Source organism: Budorcas taxicolor, chromosome 11, assembly GCF_023091745.1.
Source record: "Budorcas taxicolor isolate Tak-1 chromosome 11, Takin1.1, whole genome shotgun sequence".
Lineage (NCBI taxonomy): Eukaryota > Metazoa > Chordata > Mammalia > Artiodactyla > Bovidae > Budorcas > Budorcas taxicolor.
In genome coordinates, this window is record NC_068920.1 from 65,737,591 (window position 1) to 65,760,359 (window position 22,769).

General features: G+C 45.8%; 1 protein-coding gene across 1 annotated transcript in view; it reads left to right on the plus strand.

Moving 5' to 3' along the window:
• NPAS2 (neuronal PAS domain protein 2) overlaps window positions 1-22,769 on the plus strand; it is a 100,644-nt gene that overhangs the window by 3,107 nt on the left and 74,768 nt on the right. Inside the window, exons 2-3 of the mRNA XM_052648228.1 lie at window positions 4,415-4,563; window positions 17,289-17,380. Coding sequence (XP_052504188.1) covers window positions 4,415-4,563; window positions 17,289-17,380 — 241 coding nt within the window. The remainder of the gene's footprint in view (window positions 1-4,414; window positions 4,564-17,288; window positions 17,381-22,769) is intronic.

Here is a 22,769-nt window from a genome sequence, read left to right on the forward strand (position 1 = left end):
CCTCCTTTATCAGAAATAAGGTCATTTAAGGCTTTTTTTTTTCCTTCTTGGCTCAGAGCTGAGGATCCAACTGACACTGACCGATTTCCAGCGGGCACCATCGTGTGTCCCAGGCGGAGGCTGACGGAAACAAGCTTGTGTTCCTGTCACTAATGATATAAGCCTTCATCATCGGCTCTGCCAGGCTGTGTTCATTGTCATTATACCCACTGAAGAAGAGAACAGAGTTATAATGAGCCGGGTGTTATCCGCTCACCAATAATTTATAATGGGCAAACTAGGACAGGCATAGAGCTTTTTCTGGCTATGGAGGTTGCATGTCGCTCTTCAAATCTAGGCTGAAAATTTATTTATAATGCATAGACAGTCACTCACAAAGTTAAAGGGCTCCTTTGTTCCCCCTCATGTGTTTGAACACTATGGGTTTTATCCTGGACTAGCACAAAGGCCCCTCGGCATCTTACTGTTGCACCTGCAGCTAGTCTGTGATTGGGAGAGAGCGTTCCTGGGGATAGTGACTCGGCTAGAAATGAGGCCTTTGTAGAAACGCCTAGAGGATTTCAGGCCCTCCCAAAATTCTAAGGAGAGACAGGAAGGAGGAAAAGGTCAGGAACAGGAACAGACCCTTAGGTAAAGGTAGCGATCATGTGCTTTAGGTGAACTTTGAAGAATTGCCTTAGGTGCTATCAGGAAACATCCCAAACTGAGATGAAATTAGCAAAAGGTGATGTATGAACAGGTGCGTTGAAATCAAGACAGGTCGAGGGACTTCCCTGGTGGTCCAGTGGCTAAGAGCCAGTGCAGGGGACATGGGTTTGATCCCTGGTCTGGGAAGATTTCATGTGCCGGGGAGCAACTAAGCTCGTGCGCCTCAGCTACTGAGCCTATGTGCCACAGCTGCTGAAGCCCGAGTGCCTAGAGCCTGTACTCTGAAACAAGAGAAGCCGTGGCAGCAAGAACCCTGTGCACGCACCTGGAAAGCAGCCCCAGCACGCCACAACTAGAGAAAGCCCACATGCAGCTACAAAGACCCAGAACAGCCAAAAACTTTAAGAATAAAAAGGACAGGTCGTGTCTAATTGGGTAGCAAGAAGCAGAATGTTTATGACCATCACGGTGTCCAGGGAAAGGGTATCTGGGGTGTATGCCTAGGTTTCTAAGCGCTCTTGGGGGAGCCCGAATCTATGTGGATGCTGACACCTGTGGATGATACCTACCCCAAGGCAAGTGAATCCCTCTAAGGGGAACCCACTGAGTTGTCACAGGCTACCAGCACCCTCCAAATCACTGCAGATGGTGACTGTAGCCACAGAATTAAAAGATGCTAGCTCCTTAAAAGAAAAGCTATGACAAACCTAAACAGCGTATTGAAAAGCAAAGACATCACTTTGCTTGACAAAGGTCGGTATAGTCAAAGCTATGATTTTTCCAATGGTCATGTATGGATGTGACAGCTGGACCATAAAGAAGTCTGAAAGCCAAAGAACTGATGCTTTTGAACTGTGGTGTTGGAGAAGACTCTTGAGAGTCCCTTGGGCTGCAAAGAGATCAAACCAGTCAATCCTAAAGGAAATCAACCCTGAATATTCATTGGAAGGACTGATGCTGAAGCTCCAATATTTTGGCCACCTGACGCCAAGAGCCAACTCATTGGAGAAGACCCTGATTCTGGGAAAGAGTGAGGGCAAGAGGAGAAGGGGGCGGCAGAGGATGAGATGGTTGGATGACATCACTGACTCAACAGATATGAGATTGAGCAAACTCCGGGAGACAGTGAAGAACAGGAAAGTCTGGCATGCTGCAGTCCATGGGGTCTCAAAGAGTCGGACACAACTGAGCAACTGAACAACCGCCACCAGCATCCTGTCCGGGCCGCACATTGGCCTGTGACCTCCTGGTGGGTGGCTAGCTGCCCCAGGCACCTTGATCCTGGGCCCCAGGGTGCCTGGACCAGAAAGTAGACTGAGTTCGATGGGCCCTGCAGCTGTGGTCCCTGTTCTCTCACTAAACTGACTTTCTGGAACAAATCCATCTGGGCTGAACGTGGGAGGGGTGAGTCTGCCTTCCCAGCCCTGGATCAACTTTAAGTAAGCTGGCCGTGGAGGAGGGGCTTGACCTGCGGAGCTGAGAGCTGGCCCTGGGCCTGTGATATGCTAAGGATCAAAGCCTCTGGGACAGCCCCACTTCCCAAGCTGGTACAGGTGGCTGGGGCAGTGGCAGGGGTCGGGGTGGGGGGTCTTTGTTGAACAGAGCAGCCCCTGCAGCCATGGTTTCCTCTCCAAGTTCCCGGAACCCTTTGGTCCTCAGAGCCTCAGTGGGAAGACCCTCAAACTGAGTGGCTCCACATTGATTACTTCTGTAGTTGTGTGGTGTAGTATTTCATTCTTTAAGAAAATATACTCTATTTTTAGAACAGTTTTAAGTTCCCAGCAGGATTGGGTGGAAGGACACATGCCCTCTTTTTCCATATGCCCTCTGCCTGCATATATGCACAGCCTCCCCTATTATCAACAACCCCCAACAAGGGTGTCCCATTTGCTGCAATTGATGACGCTGCATTGACAGGTCATTATTCCCCCAAAGACTGTAGTCTACTTTTGGGTTCACTCTTGGGATTGTACATTCTATGGGTTTGGGCAAATGCATGCACCATTGTGATATCATACAGAGCAGTTTCCCGTCCCTAAAAATTCTCTGGACTCTGTGTTTTCAATCCTCCCCTCTCAGCCCCTGGCCTGCTGATCTTTTCACCATTGCCATAGTTTTGCCTTTTGCAGAATGTCATGGAGTTGGACCCTTGAGTATGGAGACTTTTTCGATTGGCTCTTTCACTTTGTAATGTGCATTGAAGTTTCCACTGTGTCATTTTTCTAATTAATTTATTTATTTCTCATTTTTGGCTGTGCTGGGTGTTTGTTGCTGTGCACGGGCTTTCTCTAGCTGCAGCGAGCGGGGGCTCTTCTTCCCAGGCTTCTCCTTGCAGTGGTTTCTCTCGCTGCAGAGCACAGCTTCTAGAGCACATGGGCTTCGGTAGTTGTGGCTGCCGGGCTCTAGCGCGCAGGCTCAGCAGCTGTGGCTCATGGGCTTAGTTGCTCCGCAGCACTTGGGATCTTCCTGGATCAGGGACCGACTCCACCTCCCCTGCGTTGACAAGTGGACTCTCATCTACTGCGCCACCAGGGGAGTCCTACTGTGTCATTTTAAAAAGGGTTTAGATACATGTAGCGGCTTGGCACTCACGTGCAACCCCTGTCATGTCGGCTCTGGACCACGTGTGGCTTGTGGATGGTTTTGTGGGGGTGTGCCTGGACTCCCCAGCAGGACGATGAGCTCTGGGGCAGGGGACAGGGCTTGTGCCCTGGTGGTACTGGCTCTCTACTGGATGCTTGGGGTGCCTGCCTATCCTTTGTGACTTGGTACCAGAAGCTGGGTGCTCTGGGTTAGAAGGAACCTGGTTTGGGCTTGAGGATGGGCTGTTAAAAGCAAACCCTTCAGGGCTATTTATATTGATGAAGAGTATTGTTTGTTTCTGGAGTCAGAGCAGCTGAGTTCTGACTGTGGAGCCCATCTGTAAGATTTTGCATCAGGTGGTTCAGTGGGAAAGAATCCACCTACCAATGCAGAAGACAGTTCGATCCTGAGTCAGGAAGGTCCCCTGGAGGAGGACATGGCAACTCACTCCAGTATTCTTGCCAGGAGAATCCCATGGACAGAGGAGCTTGGCAGGCTACAGCCCATGGGGTCACAAAGAGTCAGACACAGCTGAGCAACTGACTGACTGACTGACAGGACTCACTAATACTGTCTGTCTCTGTGTCCAGGAGTCTAGCAGAACATTTTCTCTGTCCCCGTCACCCAGCTCGGAAATGTGACAAATGTTCCTTTCCCTGAAAAATTTCTATTGTTGTTTGTTTGTTTTGTTTTTTTAATTAGGACCATCATTTAAATCTTACTTATGTGGCAGCACCTGCTCTTAGCTGTGCTTTTTGATCTTGCTTGTAGCATTCAGACTCTCAGTTGCATCATGTGGGATCTAGTTCCCCGACCAGGGATGGATCCTGGGCCCCTGCATTACGAGCTCAGTCTTAGCCACTGGACCACCAGGGAAGTCCCTCCTTGAACAGTTTTGATCAGATCATCTCAGAAGAATACACTCTGACCTAAAGTACCTCCAGCCCATAAGAAAACCTTCTGAAAGTGGAGTGTTCCAGGAACCTGTGCCTTTCCTGCAATGTGGGAGACCTGAGTTCCATCCTTGGCTCAGGAAGAGCCCCTGGAGTAGAAGATGGCAACTCCAGCTTTCTTGCCTGGGAAATCTCATGGACAGAGGAGCTTGGGGGTGGCTCCAGTTCATGGGGTCACAAAGAGTCAGAGACGAGTGAGAGACTAACACTTGCCCTTTTTGTGTTGACAGAGCTTCCCGAAACAAGTCTGAGAAGAAGCGTCGGGACCAGTTCAATGTCCTCATCAAAGAGCTCAGCTCCATGCTGCCTGGCAACACGCGGAAGATGGACAAGACCACCGTGCTGGAGAAGGTCATTGGGTTCTTGCAGAAACACAATGGTAACTGTGACCCTCTTTCCATTTTTATTTCTCTTCCTGCCATTTCCACTTGACGACTTTATCAAGTTGGCTTCCCTGGTGATTCAGACGGTAACGAATCTGCCTGCAGTGCAAGAGGCCAGGGTTCCATCCCTGGGTTGGGAAGATCCGATGGAGAAGGGAATGGCTACCCACTCCAGTGTGTTAGCCTGGAGAATTCCATGGATAGAGGAGCCTGGTGGGCTACAGTCCATGGGGTCATAAAGAGTCAGACAGGACTGAATGACTAATACTTTCACTTTTCTCTCACTTTTATCGTTTGTCTTCCTGCTTGGTTCTCCCCAACAAACCTGACCTCCTTGGTCATAGGTTTCCTCTTTCCAACACGCTCCACCCTCCAGAAAAACCCCATCTCCAGCAGGTTTGGGGCAGGACACGCCCCTCCCAAATTGCTTTCTCAGCCAGAGGGTCAGACTCACAGGTAGCACCCAGCCCAAGCAGGGCAGCACCAACTATGGGAGCATCTTGATTAAAAATGTCTAGAGCAGTCCTTTTCATTCAGCCCTGCAGGCACCATGCCCAGGTATTAATTTCCCACTGACTTAAACTGTACTGACGTCTCCATTCATTTCCACCACCGCCTCTAAAGTCTTTGGCCTTCTCAGTAACACCATGGTAAAAAGTAATGAAAAATAATTTACTGACTTAATGTCAAATCTGTTTTTTTTTTCAATGAGATGTGACTCACATAGCATAAACTTCACTGCTCTAAAGGTTATAGCTCTGTGGTTTTTGGTACAATCTCTTCATGAGGTTCTGCAAGCATCAACACTACCTAAATGTATTGTCCCCCAAAGAAACCCTGTGGGGATTCCCAGGTGGTGCTGGTGGTAAAGAATCTGCCTGCCAATGCAGGAGATGCAAGAAATGTGGGTTTGATCCCTAGATTGGGAAGATCCCCTGGAGAAGGAAATGCCAACCCACTCCAGTATTCTTGCCTGGAAAATCTCATGGACAGAGGAGCCTGGCAAGCTACAGTCCATGAGGTTGCAAGGGTCGGACACAACTTAGCGACTAAACCCACCCCATGCACAAGGAACCATACAATATGTGGTCTTTTCTTTCCAGCTTTTTTCACTTAGCATCCGCATGTTAGCAACTGCCTGTGTTTCATTTCATTTTACGGCCAAATAATATTCTATTGTATGGATATACCATTTCATTTATCTGTTTATCTTTTGACAGATATTTGGGCATTTTCATTTGGGGGCTGTTAAATAATGCTGCTGTGTACATTCCTGTACTTATTTTTGAGTGGATATAATTTTCAGTTCTCTTGGGCATGTATCTAGGAGTGGAACTGCTGGGTCAAATGGTAACTCGGTGTTTAAGTTTTAGGGAAGCTGCCAAACTGGTTTCCATAGCAATTGTACTGTTTTACATTCCAACAGCAATGTATGAAGGTTCCAGTTTCTCCACATCCTCACCAGTACTTGTTGACAGTTGTGTGTGTGTGTTTGTGTATGTGTTTATTGTAGCCTTCCTAGTTGGTAAGAAGTGATATCTCATCGTGGTTTTGGTTTGCATTTCCCTAATACCGAATGATGTTGAGCTTTCCATGGACTTAATGGCAATTTGTATCATCATCTTTTGAGGATGTCAGTTCAAATCCTTTGCCCATTTTTAATCAGGTTATTTATGTTTTTGCTGTTGAGTTGTAAGAGTTCTTCATACCTTCTGGATACTAGACCCTTATCAGATACGTAATTTGCAAATATATTCCTCATTCTGTGAGTTGTCTTTTCACTCTCTTTTTAAAAATATTTATTTATTGCTGTTTTTTGCTGCACCAGGTCTTTGTTGTTGTGCGTGGACTTTCTCCGGTAGTGGAGAGTGGGGGCCACTCTAGTTGTGGTGTGCGGGCTTCTCATTGTGGTGACTTCTCTTGCTGTGGAGCACAGGGCTCCAGGGTGCGCAGGCTCCAGTAGTTGCTGCACGTGAGCTCAGTAGCTGGCGACTTGCAGGCTTCAGAGCACAGACTCAATAGCTGTGGCCCCTGAGCTTAGTTGCTCCATGGCGTTTGGGATCTTCTTGGACCAGGGATCAAACCTACGTCCCCTGCCTCGGCAGGCAGATTCTTAAGCACTGAACCACCAGGGGAGCCAGACTTTTATAATTTTAAGCTATAATTTAAGCATTTAGATATAAGCCATAAATTAAACATTTAGATAGTTGGCCCATTTTGAGTTACTCTTTTGTATATAGGAAAAGGGAGGGAGTCAGAATTTATCCTTTGACCAAAGATTATCTAGTTATCCCAGCAGTCCACTTAAAAAAAAAAAAACTTTTTGACACTTTATGAAGGTATAACACACATACAGAAAATACACAGTCATAACTGTATGGTTGAATTAGTCATCACAGAGGGAATGCAGCCAGGAAACCAACACCCAGGTCACGAAATGAAAGCTTCCCCAGCAGATGCCCCTCCTATTTAACTCTGCTTTCCCCGAAGATAATCTCTGACTGCTTTCTTTCTACCTTCCTTCCTTCCTCCCCTCCTTTCTCTTTCTTCCTTCGCTGGTGTGATGCTGCACGTGGGCTTTCTCTACTTGCAGTGAGTGGGCGTCACTCTTCGTTGCAGTTTGCATCGCGGCGGCTTCTCCTGGTGGAGAGCACAGGCTCTGGGCACACAGGCTTCAGCAGGTGCGGGTCTCGGGCTCAGAGCTGTGCTGCTCACGTGTAGTTGCCCTGCAGCACGTAGGACCTTAGGTCCTGGAGCAGGGATTGAACCCATGTCCACTGCGTGGGCAAGGCAGACCCTTAACCGCTGGACCACCAGGGAAGTCCCCTCTGACTGACTTCTAATACCAGAGATGGGTCTTTTCCTGTTGGAGCCTTATTCAGATGAAATCGTATATTATGAACATCATGTTTGTGTGATGAAGCTGGGCACTTCCAGCTCAATGGCTACTTCTTCTTCCTTGGTACCTAGTATCCCATTCTATGAATTTACAACTTGAATCCATCCTTGAACTTACATCTTTTTCAAACTATCCTCTCTTCATTTTACTCCCCTTCAACCCTTTCACCTCTTGGTCTTCTCAGGCGGTGCTAGTGGTAAAGAGCCGACCTGCCAATGCAGGAGATTTAAGAGACGTGAGTTTGATCCCTGGGTCGAGAAGATCCCCTGGAGGAGGTCAGCACAACCCACTCCAGTATTCTTGCCTGGAGAATCCCATGGACAGAGGAGCCTGGCGGGCTACAGGCCACGGACTTGCAAAGAGTTGGACATGATTAGAACAACTTAGCACACACGCAAGCCCTTTTAACTCCTAGCATTGCCCACCGAGTGCTACCACTTGCCTGTGGATGGTACCAAAAAATTTAAGAACAGTTGGGAGGATTCAGGAACTATTAACAAGCAAGAAGAGCAGAATTCTTTTTTTTTCTTAATCATGACACCAAGCAACCAAGCATATTAAAGTCATAAATGTCAGATTATTGAGGAGATAATTACAGTTCTTCTGTGCTTGCCATGAGGCTTCTCCTTCACTGAACATTTTCCCAGACAAGATGATTTCATGGGAGAGGGCACAGCTGGGACACTAGAAAGTTTCATTATACTTGTTATTCTTTTATTATTTCTGTCATAATTGTATATACCTATTACAAATGTGACAGTAATGATATAGCCTCCTTTTTTGTCCCCCCCCCCCCCATAGCTGCCCAGGGGAGAGTAAGGAACATGTTAATTGCTTTTGTTAAAAGTTGGGGGAGAACAATGAAGCTGGGATTGGAATAAAGTATTGCAGCAGCATTTGATTGCCCCTAATAGTTTACGCAGAATGGTTATATGTCCTAAATGATGATTTAGCTAAATGAAAGAGCAGGTTGGTTTGATTCCCAAGATATTTTGTGCAAATTACGCAAGCCAGGTCAGTGTCACCGAGAAATAGGACAACCGGGATCAAGTTCATCCATGTGACATTTATGCTGGGCTCTGCCCACTGTGGAATTACAGAATTGTCGAATCTGGAAGCTGGAGAGGATGGGTCAGCAGAAATTCATCCTGCTACCACCTGGAGCTTCTGTGTCCACCTCACCTTTTTCATAAGACTGAGCCCTACTCCACACAACCCACTGAAATGCAACCAGAATCAACCCTAGATCTCCCTCATCCTTATCCCATACACAAAAGAAAACAGAAAATCCATGACAGATTTTATGAAGAGATATAGTGGCTGGACCAAAATTTGTATTAAAGCAAAAACAAAAAACAAGCAATGACTGTACTTATAATCCAAAGGGCTGTGAACTCTGCAGGCATCTTCTAAGGAGCATGATCTGCATTCATTTGGGGCTCACCCTGAGCCAGGCAGGAGTTGATTAAGGCCTCCACAGAGTAACTCGTGAAAGTGTCAGTCACTCAGTCGTGTCCAACTCTTTGCAACCCTATGGACTGTAGTCCGCCAGGCTCCTCTGTCCATAGAGTTCTCCAGACAAGAGTACTGGAGTAGGTAGCCATCCCCTTCTCCAGGGCGTCTTCCTGACCCAGGAGTCGAGCCTGGTCTCCTGCACTGTAGGCAGATTCTTTCCCCATCTGAGCCACCAGGGAAGCCCCAAAGAGTAATTCACCAAGGTATAACTCATAGGAGCCTCATAGTGGCCCTTTGAACTTGTACCATTTCACAGACGAGGCAACTGAAGCATAAAGATGTTAGGTCATTAGCGTCAGACAGCCAGGAAGGCACAGAATCTAACCCAGGCTTTTCTGCCTCCAGAGCCCAAGTTTTTAACATTAAAGCATACTGCTTCTCTATGACAGGTGAGGTATGGGACTCTTTTAGATACAGATATCATGGCCACATTCTAGCAGTTCATTAGTGTGGCCATTTATGTTTTTAACTTGCTTATTCATTCATTTATGTTTTGGTTGCACGGGGTCTTTGTTGCCCTGCATGGTCCTTCTCCAGTGGCAGTGAGTGGGGGCTATGCTCGGTTGTGGTGTGTGCGGCCTTCTCACGCCAGTGGCTTCTCTCGTTGCCGGGCACAGGCTCGAGGGCACTTGAGCTTCACGGTCTTAGTTGCTCCGTGGCGTGTGGGATTTTCCCAGATCAGGGGGAATTGAAGCTGTATCCCCTGCATTGGCAGGAGGATTCTTAACCACTAGACCCCCAGAGAAGCCCCAATGTGGCCATTAAGACTATTAGTTCTCACCCCTGGTGGCCCCTTAGAATCACCCAAGAAGCTTTTAAAAATATATGTAACTCGGTCACACCTCGCAGAATAACACATCAGAATGTCTAGAAATGGAACCCAGGTTGTGAGCTGGGGCCAGTTTGTACCTGCTTACAAAAGATAATTGTTAAATTTTTAAGAGTTTTGCAAGCCAGCTGACATCATGTTGGCAGCTTGAAACCAGTGAGGGTCTGAGTATTTATACCCTAGAAATAGACAAACACGACTGAAGTGGGGACGGAGAGCCTTCCACCAGATCACCCCTGGGTCAAGCCTAAACATCCATGTTTTTAAAGATGCCCGGGTGAAGTCAGCGTGCATTCAGGGTTAAGACCTGTGGATTGATACATTTTTTAAATTTATTTCTGACTGTGCTGGGTCTTCGTTGCTGCACAAGGGCTTCCTCTAGTTGGGAGCGGGGGCTACTCTTCATTGCAGTGTGTGGGCCTCGCATTGCAGTGGCTTCTCTTGTTACGGGGCACAGGCTCTAGGGCACGTGGGCTCAGTAGCTGATGTGATGGTGGTGGCGGCTTAGTCGCTAAGTTGTGTCCAACTCTTGCGACCCCATGGACAGTAGTCTGCCAGGCTCCTCTGTCCATGGGATTCTTCAGGCAAGAATACTGGAATGGGTTGCCATTCCCTTCTCCAGTAGTTGATATGCACAGGCTTAATTGCTCCATGGCATGTGAGATCTTTCTGGAGCAGGGATCGAACCCGTGTCTCCTGCATTGGCAGGCAGACTTGTAACCACTGGGCCACCAGGGAGGCCCAGAACTGTGGATTTTGGTGTGCTTTCTGCCTTCATCCTGAAGGGAGACCATGTGATATTCTAGCTATGCTGCTGCTGCTGCTGCTGCTGCTGAGTCACTTCAGTCGTGTCCGACTCTGTGTGACCCCATAGATGGCAGCCCACCAGGCTCCCCCGTCCCTGGGATTCTCCAGGCAAGAACACTGGAGTGGGTTGCCATTTCCTTCTCTAATGCATGAAAGTGAAAAGTGAAAGTGAAATTGCTCAGTCGTGTCCAACTCTTCGCGACCCCATGGACTGCAGCCTACCAGGCTCCTCCATCCATGGGATTTTCCAGGCAAGAGTACTGGAGTGGGGTGCCATTGCCTTCTCCATTAGCTATGCAGGTAGTCATTAAAATAACTTAGCTCTTTCATCACTAATCTGCCAAGCATCCCTGTTTTCTCAGTTTGGGAGATAAACCTTGATCCTGGAATGCATACTTCTGGAAGTAATTCCAAATCAAAATGAGAATTTGACCATGTTTCTCCATAAAGAAATGTGTCATCAGTATCTGTTACAGGAGCATGCTCAGTCACTAAGTCGTGTCCAACTCTTTGTGACCTCACGGACGCTAGCCCACCAGACTCCTCTGTCCAAGGGATTTCCCAGTCAAGGAGACTGGAGTGGGTTGCCAGAGCTACTACAGAAGAGAAGCCTCTGAATTATGTCAATAGTAGGGCATAGTGAGTAGCCTTATTCATGGCCATCTAACTGTCACTTCCACAGGACCAGGCTGACTTGGGTGCTTTCCTCTTCCTGTGTGAGTCTCAGCTGGTTTGATGTCATCTTCTCCCAACATCAAATCCCAGTCCTCACCCCTGCCCTTCCAGACGTCTGCCTTAGAAGGTGGGGGCGGGGTAGGGAAGACAGCAGAGCGAGGAGACATGTCCCTGTTGGGCAGGGTGATAGTCACCCCACCAGCCTACTTTCTTCCCCATTTTCTAGATTCTTCCTTGACCATATATAGCCCAACGTTGTCCTGCTGGTTCCTGTGGAGCACGAGCTATTGGGAGGCAGGTGTTCTAGGCATAAGTACAACCTACACTATGGTAGGCTTTGGGGGTTCCACTGTTAATTGCAATGCTTCCCTAAAATATTGCTCCCATACGGCTGTATTTCCCTTGCTATTTAGAAGCCACTTAGACCATATTGCTCTGCTCATCCTGCCCAGTCACCTACAGCTGGTAATGTTGGTCCCATCAAATGCCATTGGAAATTCAATTCAGTTCAGTCAGTTCAGTTGCTCAGTCGTATCCAACTCTTTGCAACCCAATGGACTGCAGCACACCAGGCTTCCCTGTCCATCACCAACTCTCAGAGCTTACTCAAACTCATGTCCATCACATCGGTGATGCCATCCAACCTTCTCATCCTCTGTTGTTCCCATTCTCCTTTTTATTTTTTAAATTTATTTCCTCTTCTCCATTTGCCTTCAATCTTTTCCAGCATCAGGGTCTTTTCAAATGAATCAGTTCTTCGCATCAGGTGGCCAAAGTATTGGAGTTTCAGCTTCAGCATCAGTCCTTCCAGTGAATATTCAGGACTGATTTCCTTTAGGATGGACTGGTTGGATCTCCTTGCAGTCCAAGGGACTCTCAAGAGTCTTCTCCAGCACCACAGTTCAAAAGCATCAATTCTTTGGCATTCAGCTTTCTTTATGTTCCAACTCTCACATCCATACATGACTACTGGCAAAACCATAGCTTTGACTAGACGGACCTTTGTTGGCAAAGTAATGTCTCTGCTCTTTAATATGCTGTCTAGGCTGGTCATCGGAGAAGGCAATGGCACCCCACTCCAGTACTCTTGCCTGGAAAATCCCATGGATGGAAGAGCCTGGTGGGCTCCAGTCCATGGGGTTGCTAAGAGTCGGACATGACTAAGCAACTTCTCTTTCACTTTTCACTTTCATGCATTAGAGAAGGAAATGGCAACCCACGCCAGTGTTCTTGCCTGGAGAATCCCAGGGATGGGGGAGCCTGGTAGGTCTATGAGGTTGCACAGAGTCGGACACAACTGAAGCGACTTAGCAGCAGCAGCAGTAGGTCAGTCATAGCTTTTCTTCCAAGCAGCAAGCATCTTTTAATTTCATGGCTGCAGTCACCATCTGCACTTATTTTGGAGCCCAAAAAGATAAAGTCTGCCACTGTTTCCGTATCTATTAGCCATGAAGTGATGGGACCAGATGCCATGATCTTAGTTTTCTGAATATTGAGTTTTAAGCCAACTTTTTCACTCTCTTCTTTTACTTTCATCAAGAGGCTCTTTAGTTCTTCTTCACTTTCTGTCATAGGGATGGTGTCATCTGCATATCTGAGGTTATCGATATTTCTCCTGGCAATCCTGATTCCAGCTTGTGCTTCATCCAGCCTGGCATTTCTCATGATGTACTCTGCATGTAAGTTAAATAAGCAGGGTGACATTATACAGTCTTGATGTACTCCTTTCCTGATTTGGAACCAGTCTGTTGTTCCATGTCCAGTTCTAACTGTTGCTTCTTGACCTGCATACAGATTTCTCAGGAGGTAGGTCAGGTGGTCTGGTATTCCCATCTCTTTAAGGATTTTCTGCAATTAATTGTGATCCACACAGTCAAAGGCTTTGGCATAGTCAATAAAGCAGAAATAGATGTTTTTCTGGAACTCTCTTGCTTTTTCGATGATTCATCAGATGTTGGCAATTTAATCTCTGGTTCCTCTGCCTTTTCTAAATCCAGCTTGAACATCTGGAATTTCATGGTTCACATACTGTTGAAGCCTGGCTTGGATAATTTTGAGCGTTACTTTACTAGCGTGTGAGATGAGTGCAATTGTGGGGTAGTTTGAGCCTTCTTTGGCATTGCCTTTCTTTGGGATTGGAATGAAAACTGACCTTTCCCAGTCCTGTGGCCACTGCTGAGTTTTCCAAATTTGTTGGCATATTGAGTGCAATACTTTCACAGCATCATCTTCTAGGATCTTAACTCAACTGGGATTCCATCACCTCCACTAGCTTTGTTCATGGTGATGCTTCCTAAGGCCCACTTGACTTTGCATTCCAGGATGTCTGGCTCTAAGTGAGTGATCACACCATTGTGATTATCTGGGTCATGAAGATCTTTTTTGTATAGTTCTTCTGTGTATTCTTGCCACCTTTTCTTAATATCTTCTGCTTAAGTTAGGTCCATACCATTTCTGTCCTTTATTGTGCTCATCTTTGCATGAAATGGTCTCTTGGTATCTCTAATTTTCTTGAAGAGATCTCTAGTCTTTCCCATTCTGTTGTGAAAGTGGTGTCCCTGTCCTATTCCTCGGCCATCTCCGAGAAAAATCAGAGATTTTATTATAACACTGAATTCTTTGGATTTCCCTGGCAGTCCAGTGGTTAAGACTGCCTTCTAATTCAGGAGGTGTAGGTCTAATCCCTGGTCAGGGAGCTGGAATCCCTGGAAACTACCTGAGTGTTCATTGGCAGATGAATGAATGAAGAATACGTGGTACATATACACAGCAGGCGATTACTCAGCCATAAGGAAGAATGAACTAATGCCATTTGCAGCAATATGGGGCCTTCCCAGGTGGTGCTAGTGGTAAAGAACCCACCTGCCAAGGCAGGAGATGTAGGAGATGTGAGTTCGAGCCCTGGGTTGGGAAGATCCGTGGAGGAGGGCATGGCAACCCACTCTGGTATTCTTGCCTGGAGGATCCCATGGACAGAGGAGCCTGGCAGGCTACAGTCCATAAGGCTGCAAAGAGTCGGGCAATTTTGAAGTGATTTAGCACATAGCGATATGGATGGACTTGGAGGACATTATGCTAAGTGAAATAATTCAGATGGAGAAAGACAAATACTGTATGATATCACTTATATAGAGAGTCTAAAAAAATACAACAAACTGGTGAGTATAACAAGAAAGAAGTGGGCTCACAGATATAGAGAACAAACTGGCGGTTACCAGTGATGGGGGCAGACAGTCAAGGGGTGGAGGCATGAGAGGGATGGACTGTCGGGCGTAGGACGGGCTCAAGGATGTGCTGTACAACGTGCGGAATATAGCCAAGATTTTAACATAGCTGTAAGTGGAAAGTCACCTGTAAAAACTGTACAGAAGTTGTGGCCTTTCCTGGTGGTCCCGTGGTCAAGACGTTAGCTTCCAATGCAGTCGGTGTGGGGTCCATCCGTGGTCTGGGAGCTAAGATCCTACACGCCTTGTAGTCAAAAAACCAAAACAGACAGAAGTAATATCATAACAAATTCAGTAAAGACTTTAGAAATGGTCCACATTAAGAAAAACTTTAAAAACTTATATAAAAATTAAAAAACAAAGCAAAAGCATTGTAGGTTATTCAGTGAACCAAAAAAAAAAAAAAAGATGAAATGCCCTGAAATTTTACAGTTCTTCTAGGAAGGAAACTTGATTGGTGTTTTCCCAAACTTGACAAAAATGCTAAGAATTTACACAAAATTACCAAGTCATGAAGAGAAAGAAATTCTTCTAAATCATAAATAGGAAAAAAACAATTTCAATCAACTATTATAAAGAAAAAAAAAACACACAAAAGGACAGGAAAACCAGAGTGTTCACAGAGTTTTGTGTAGACCAGTGACTATTAGATTTACAAATACTAATAACATCTTGCGAACAAGGTAGTTACTTGAAACGGGCGAAGTACAGATTAACCCCAGAAAGTTTTAGGAAAAGTAAATTCTGGCCTTCAAAGCAACTAAGCAGCATGTATTTGTATAACGAATTATACTTCAGTAACTGAAAATGCTGAAACATACATTGCAATCTGTACAAACACAGTAGGTTAGGAACTACATGGCTTAAGATGTTTCTGGAATTTTTAAAATCCCAGCTCGCTGAAGTTTTTTTTTTTTTTTAATTTTTATTTTTACTTTATTTTACTTTACAATACTGTATTGGTTTTGCCATACATTGACATGAATCCACCACAGGTGTACATGCGTTCCCAAACATGAACCCCCCTTCCACCTCCCTCCCCGTAACATCTCTCTGGGTCATCCCCGTGCACCAGCCCCAAGCATGCTGTATCCTGCATCGGACATAGACTGGCGATTCGATTCTTACATGATAGTATACATGTTTCAATGCCATTCTCCCATATCATCCCACCCTCTCCCTCTCCCTCAGAGTCCAAAACTCCACTCTACACATCTGTGTCTCTTTTGCTGTCTTGCATACAGGGTCATCATTGCCATCTTTCTAAATTCCATATATATGTGTTAGTATACTGTATTGGTGTTTTTCTTTCTGGCTTACTTCACTCTGTATAATCGGCTCCAGTTTCACCCACCTCATTAGAACTGATTCAAATGTATTCTTTTTAATGGCTGAGTAATACTCCATTGTGTATATGTACCACAGCTTTCTTATCCATTCATCTGCTGATGGACACCTAGGTTGCTTCCATGTCCTGCCTATTATAAACAGTGCTGCGATGAACATTGGGGTACATGTGTCTCTTTCAATTCTGGTTTCCTCGGTGTGTATGCCCAGCAGTGGGATTGCTGGGTCATAAGGCAGTTCTATTTGCAATTTTTTAAGGAATCTCCACACTGTTCTCCATAGTGGCTGCACTAGTTTGCATTCCCACCAACAGTGTAGGAGGGTTCCCTTTTCTCCACACCCTCTTCAGCATTTATTGCTTGCAGACTTTTGGATCACAGCCATTCTGACTGGTGTGAAGTGGTATTTCATTGCGGTTTTGATTTGCATTTCTCTAATAATGAGTGATGTTGAGCATCTTTTCATGTGTTTGTTAGCTATCCGTATGTCTTCTTTGGAGAAATGTCTATTTAGTTCTTTGGCCCATTTTTTGACTGGGTCGTTTATTTTTCTGGAATTGAGCTGCATAAGTTGCTTGTATATTTTTGAGATTAGTTGTTTGTCAGTTGCTTCATTTGCTATTATTTTCTCCCATTCAGAAGGCTGTCTTTTCACCTTGCTTATAGTTTCCTTTGTTGTGCAGAAACTTTTAATTTTAATTAGATCCCATTTGTTTATTTTTGCTTTTATTTCCAGAATTCTGGGGGGTGGATCATAGAGGATCCTGCTGTGATTTATGTGGGAGAGTGTTTTGCCTATGTTCTCCTCTAGGAGTTTTATAGTTTCTGGTCTTACATTTAGATCTTTAATCCATTTTGAGTTTATTTTTGTGTGTGGTGTTAGAAGTATTTTGTTTCGCCTTGACCATGAAGAAGCAGCTTAAGGACATGCCCCCCGACCCCTGTCCTTGTTCCTGTTGCCTTGATAACTGGAGTGGGTTGCCGTTTCCTTCTCTAGGGGATCTTCTCCAGTCAGGGATGGAACCCCCGTCTCCCACACTGCAGGTGAATTCTTTACCCACTGAGCCACCAGGAAAGCCCAGGTGGCAACTACCTGACTCTGGCCGCTGCTGATGGGCTTTGTCACGTAGAAACTCAAGGGCAAGGTGCCATGTGCTAATCGCAGGCACTACGCCTGGTGCAGAGGGTGGGGTGCTCTCTTCCCAGAGACCTCATTAAAGGTCAAAATGAGAAAATATCAAGGGTCTATTATCTCTACTCTACCCCATCCTTGGAGATCAGAGTAGCATATGTCCTTATATCCGCTTCTTTTATTAAACTACACATTTATATGAAATTGCATAGAAATAACACACATATCATTTCTTAATTCCAGTTTCTAGGTGTCTTTTCATCTGAAAGCTTGTTTGTGCTTTTTTTTTTTTAGAAGTCTCAGCGCAAACGGAAATCTGTGACATTCAGCCGGACTGGAAGCCTTCATTCCTCAGTAATGAAGAATTCACCCAGCTGATGTTGGAGGTGAGAGGCACGTTTCAATTAGCTTGATGGGTTGCGGATTAAAATGTGGCTGCTTGTTCCAGATAAGACCCTGTGCCCGAAGTAAACAACTGTTCTTGACCCTGAAAGGAAGGCTGGGAACAGACAGACTCTTGAAAAAAATCTGCCTGCTGTGGTGTGTGTTTTGGCTACTGAGTTGGGCAGGAAAAGCCAGAATCCCCAAACTCAGGGTGAATATGTCCTGTTGCCATGGTGACTGCAGGGCAGACCCACTCCAGCCTCCCAACCAGAGGACACCTAACAGGGGAGCCAGGCAGGGAAGGAGCCGACAGTAGGGAGAGCGAGGGTATTTATGTGGAATATATATATGCATATGCCTGTGTGCTATTGTGTCCAACCCTTTGTGAGCCCATGGACTGTAGCCCACCAGGTTCCTCTGTCCATAGAATTCTGCAGGCAAGAATACTGGAGTGGGTAGCCATTCTCTTTTCCAGGAGGTCTTCCCAACCCAGGGATCGAACGCTGGTCTCCCTCATTGCAGGCAGATTCTTTGCCCTCTGAGCCACCGGGGAAGCCCAATGCAACAATTATATATTCTTGGTAGAACACATTTTGAAAGCAAAAATCTTCTTTTAAAATTATGCTTTTAACTTGAGGTCCTGTTTCATCAACATGGTGTATGGTATCAACCATACATGGCCATGCCCCACCCCCCACGCCCCCAGAGTGTGCTCTCTGTGTGTGGAGAAATGCACATTTCTTCCTCTGAAAAGTTATGTGCCTGCGCCCATCTGCTGGGCTGGATTGGAGAAAGGCTGGCTAATCTGAGTGCCTGGCCTGCCTCATGTGTCTCTAGGGGTGAGACTTCTCAGGACAGATGAGGATGTGCTGTGTGCTAAGTCATTTCGGTCACGTCCGACTCTTTGTGACCCCAGGACTGTAGCCCAACAGGTTCCTCTGTCCATGAGGATTCTCCAGACAAGAATACTGGAGTGGGTTGCCCTGCCCTCCTCTAGGGGATCTTCCTGACCCAGGGATCAAACCCGCATATCTTGTGTCTCCTGCATTGGCAGGCGAGTTCTTTACCACTGAGCGACTGGGGAAGCCCAGACGAGGATAAGTCACTGCAAAAGCATCCAGCCAGTTCTGACTTCTAAACTAGGGATAAGACTGGGAGTGTTCAGATACCATGGTGGACATAGAGAAAGCCCCAGAGGTGGTGTGTCTGAGCCCCTGAAGAAGAAGAAGAAAGCTGGGGTGGATGGATTCAGTCAAAAGAAGTTAGATGCTGGCTGTGTCACTGGTTCCCGGCAGGGTAATAGAAGGTGACTCTGGGCTCCAGCTTTCTAGATCTCATCTCCTGTGCCTATATAAGACTGATATAAACTTTCATTTACATAGATTAACTGCAGAAAACAGAAAGTTACTCGAGTAAGAAAATGCCAGAATGAAGCTGTCCAAATATTATGAAATATAAAGGCATTAATGAACATTTGCATGAGATGAAAGATACTTAAATCTGTATGTGAACTATATTTAAAGAAAATACAGAACTTTCTCCAGAAGCAATGCATTTTAAGTATGTTAAATTTAGAGCAGCTTGTGATATACAAGGTTGAATTAATGTATCATTATGCTATTTCACAGAAATCGTTTTATCTCCTAATTCTTAGGGAAAAGTAATTAAAACACATAACCCTATAGCACATAACACTCTTGGAAGCCTGTGGCACATTCTACCCTTCAAGGTATCAAAGGTGTTTGAGGAAACAAGATTTTTATAAGGTTAAAAATGTAGTTTCTTATAGTAGTCTCATGGTGGCCTGTATTTCAGTGAAGTCAGTTGTAACTTCTTCTTTTGCATTTCTGATTTCATTGCCTTGGACCCTCTCCCTTTTTCACTTGATGAATCTGGCTAAAGCTTTATAGGTTTGTGTATCTGTTCAAAGAACCGGCTTTTAGTTTCACTGACCTCTTCTGTTGTTTGCTTGGTCTCTATTTTGTTTATTTCTGCTCTGGTCTTTACGATTGCTTTCCTTCTATCAGCTTTGGGGGTATTTTGTTCTGCCTCTAGTTGCTTTAGGTGTAAGGTGGGTGTTGTTCAGTCGCTCAGTCGTGTCTGACTCTTTGTGACCCCATGAACTGCAGCACACTATGCTTCCCTGTCTTTCACCGTCTCCTGGAGTTTGCTTAAACTCCTGTGCATTGAGATGTAAGGTTAAGTTGTTTATTTGAGATGTTATTGTTTCTGGAGGTAAGCTCATATCTCTATGAATTTCCCTCTTCAAACTGCTTTTGCTGAGCCCCATAGGTTTTTAGATTGTCGTGTCTTCATTTTCATCTGTCTTTAGGTATTTTTTATTTCCTCTTTGATTTCTTCAACGATCCACTAGCTGTTTAGTAGCAAATTGTTTACTTTCCCTATATTTGTGGTTTTTGCAGGGTTTTTTCGGGGGGGGGGTGTGTATGTGTGGTTGATTTCTGATCTCATAATGTTGTGGTCAGAAAAGATGTTTGACAGGATTTCCGTTTTCTTAAAGTTGCCGAGGTTCACTTTGCAGCCCAGCATGTGGTCAGTCCTAGAGAATGTTCCATGTGGTCTTGAAGCAAAACTGTACTCTGCTGCTTTCGGATGGAGTACTCTGTAATCACCAATTACATCCACCTGGTCTAATGTGTCACTGAAGGCGCGTACTTCCTTATTGATTTTCCATGTGGATGATCTGTCTGTCGATGTCAGTGAAGTGTTAAGGTCCCCACTATTACTGTGTTACTGTCCCTTTCTCCTTTTCTGGCTGTTACCATTTGCCTTTTATATTGAGGTGCTCCCGTATTGGGTGCATATATGTTTACAAATGTGGTATCTTCTTAGACCGATCCCTTGGTTATTATGAGGGATCCTTCCTTTTCTCTTATAACAGTCTTCTATTTGAAAGATGAAAATTGGGGCTGAACTGAGATTTAGAAGGCTGAAATTTCTAGAAAAGGAAGAGTTTAGATTTGTATGGACATGCATTATGCACTTTCCTCTGCTCCTAGCGTAGACTCTTTGAAGTCAGTCTAAAGGAAATCATGCTACATAAGTGAATCGGACCCCAATTAAGCCTGTACAACAAGCAGGCATTCTGGGTAAACAGCATCTGAGAGGCGTCGGGGAGACCCTCCAACCAGGACTTTAGATTTGTCTCTGACTGTCTTAGGCTCCTCTTCCACCCTTTTGCTCCTCAGGAGGCACGGCCCAGGTGATGGGTGACAGGAGCCTCGTATGCCTTACTTGCAATGGTCCCCATGGGATGATGCTCTCATTTTCCAGGATGCAGCCTCTCCATAGGACGCATCCCATCCCAGCTGCACACCCCCCTCCTTTGTTCAGAGCCGCTGCAGGGAGCATAAGGAATCCAGATGTCATGTCTTCATAACTAGGAGTTTCCTTCTTTAAATGAAGATGAAACCCAGGACAGAGCCCATCAGACCCCAGGGAATGGCAGTGCTGGTGTCATCTGAGTATGAATCCCCACTTCCTTCTTCTTCTCCCAGAAAGGCCCCAAACCAGACCCCAGGATAACTCATACCGTTGTGGGATTTGAAAGAGCGAAAGCGACTTGGTTGTGGCCAGCCAAGCTGGTCAAGTGAAAGCTGCCCAAGATGGTGGCCACAAGCGTTAGAACAAGCAAATTCAAAGGAAAGGACACTCTCGTTGACAGGCAGTTACGGAACATGCGATGTTTCTGAATTTTGTTCAGAAAAGCTACAGCCATCTTTTCTCTTAGCCCAGAGGTTGTCCCAGAGAAGACGAGAAGCACTCTGTCAGAACCAGGGATTGGCAGAGAGGGGTCGTCTCATTTCCATCTGGTATGTGGCAGGTGTGAAACTCAGCCCTTTATGGAATCTCGGATGTCCACTGAAGCTCCTGCCAGAGTCCCCATTTCAACAAGAGGGGCACACCGCTTTTTAGTCACGTCCTGTTGAGTCACTCTCAAATGCTGCCAGTGGGACTTCTGAAACCATCACAAGCATTCTTAACGCAGTGACTCAGCGTAATCCTCGTGCGTTTGGTGGAAAATGCCAATGGGCTGCTGAGCGTTATCTTCCGTCCATAAATACCTCCTGCTTTGTAACACCCACTTGCTTTATAAATTCAAGAGGGCATGGGCTCACTGTGCAAGAAGAGAATTTAGACTGCTCCTGCTTTTCCCAGTATTTCAATCTGCTGCTTCCAGAACGGTCCCGCTGACATCATCCACAATGCCTCCACCTCTTAGAAAAATTCACCTCCAGGAGCGCTACTAATACGATTTCTTTTAATTTAGGAAAAATACTTAAATGGAAAAGAAAGAAAGGTCACCAGAATATTGCAGCTTCCCAGGTGGCTCAGCAGGTAAATAATCCTCCTGCTGATGCTGGAGTCGCAGGTGATGCAACTTCGATTCTGAGTCAGAAGATCCTCTGGAGGAGGGCATGGCAACCCACTTCAGTGTTCTTGCCTGGAGAATCCCATGGACAGAGGAGCCTGGCGGGCTACAGTCCATGGGGTCGCAAAAGAGGCAGACACGACTGAGCGACGGAACACAAAGGCAGGATGTACTTTGGTGTTCACCATGACTGGTAAATCTGGCCGCAGATTTCTCCATCTCAGAACAATTAGCATTTTGGACCTGATCATTCCTTGTGGTAGGGACATGCTGTATATTGTAGATGGGATATTTCAAAGCATCCTTGGCCTCTACCCACTAGAGGCCTACAGTGCCCACCCCAGAAGTGACAGCCGGAAAGGTCTCTAGACATTGCCAGATGTCCCCAGTGGGGCAGAGTTGCCCCCAGTTGAAAACCACAGATATAATCGAAGAGAATGGGGTCCACTTAAAAAACGTGCTTTAATAGATATTTCAGTCTCAAATCCTGCAGTGTGTGCTGTGTGCTAAGTCATTTCAGTCATGTTTGACTCTGTGCAACCCTATGGACTACAGGCCACTGGGCTCCTCTGTCCATGGTATTCTCCAAGAAAGAATACCGGAGTGGGTTGCCATTTCCTCCTCCAAGGGATTCTTCCCAACCCTGCAGAACCTAAGTGTTAAATAGTCAGTGACCTTAGTAGTCATTTTCCCAGTGAAAAGAACTCTCTCCCATGTGGTATGTGCTGATGGTGGGACCCTTCTGTGTACACTTCTGGACTACTTCTGGTTCCTGCTGCCAGGCACTTACTTAGCTGTGCCTTCCTACCCTGAAAGAATCCATGCCCTCTTGGCTGCACAGAAGCTCAGTAATACCCTGGGAAGATAGAGCTGAGGGTATACAAAATGTTTCCAGAACTTTCTAAACACATACTTCACTTTGGGAATTTTTTTCCCCCAAAGTAGAAGAATCCACACATTTGTGCCTGATGCTATTTCAACAGTACAGTCAGCGAGGC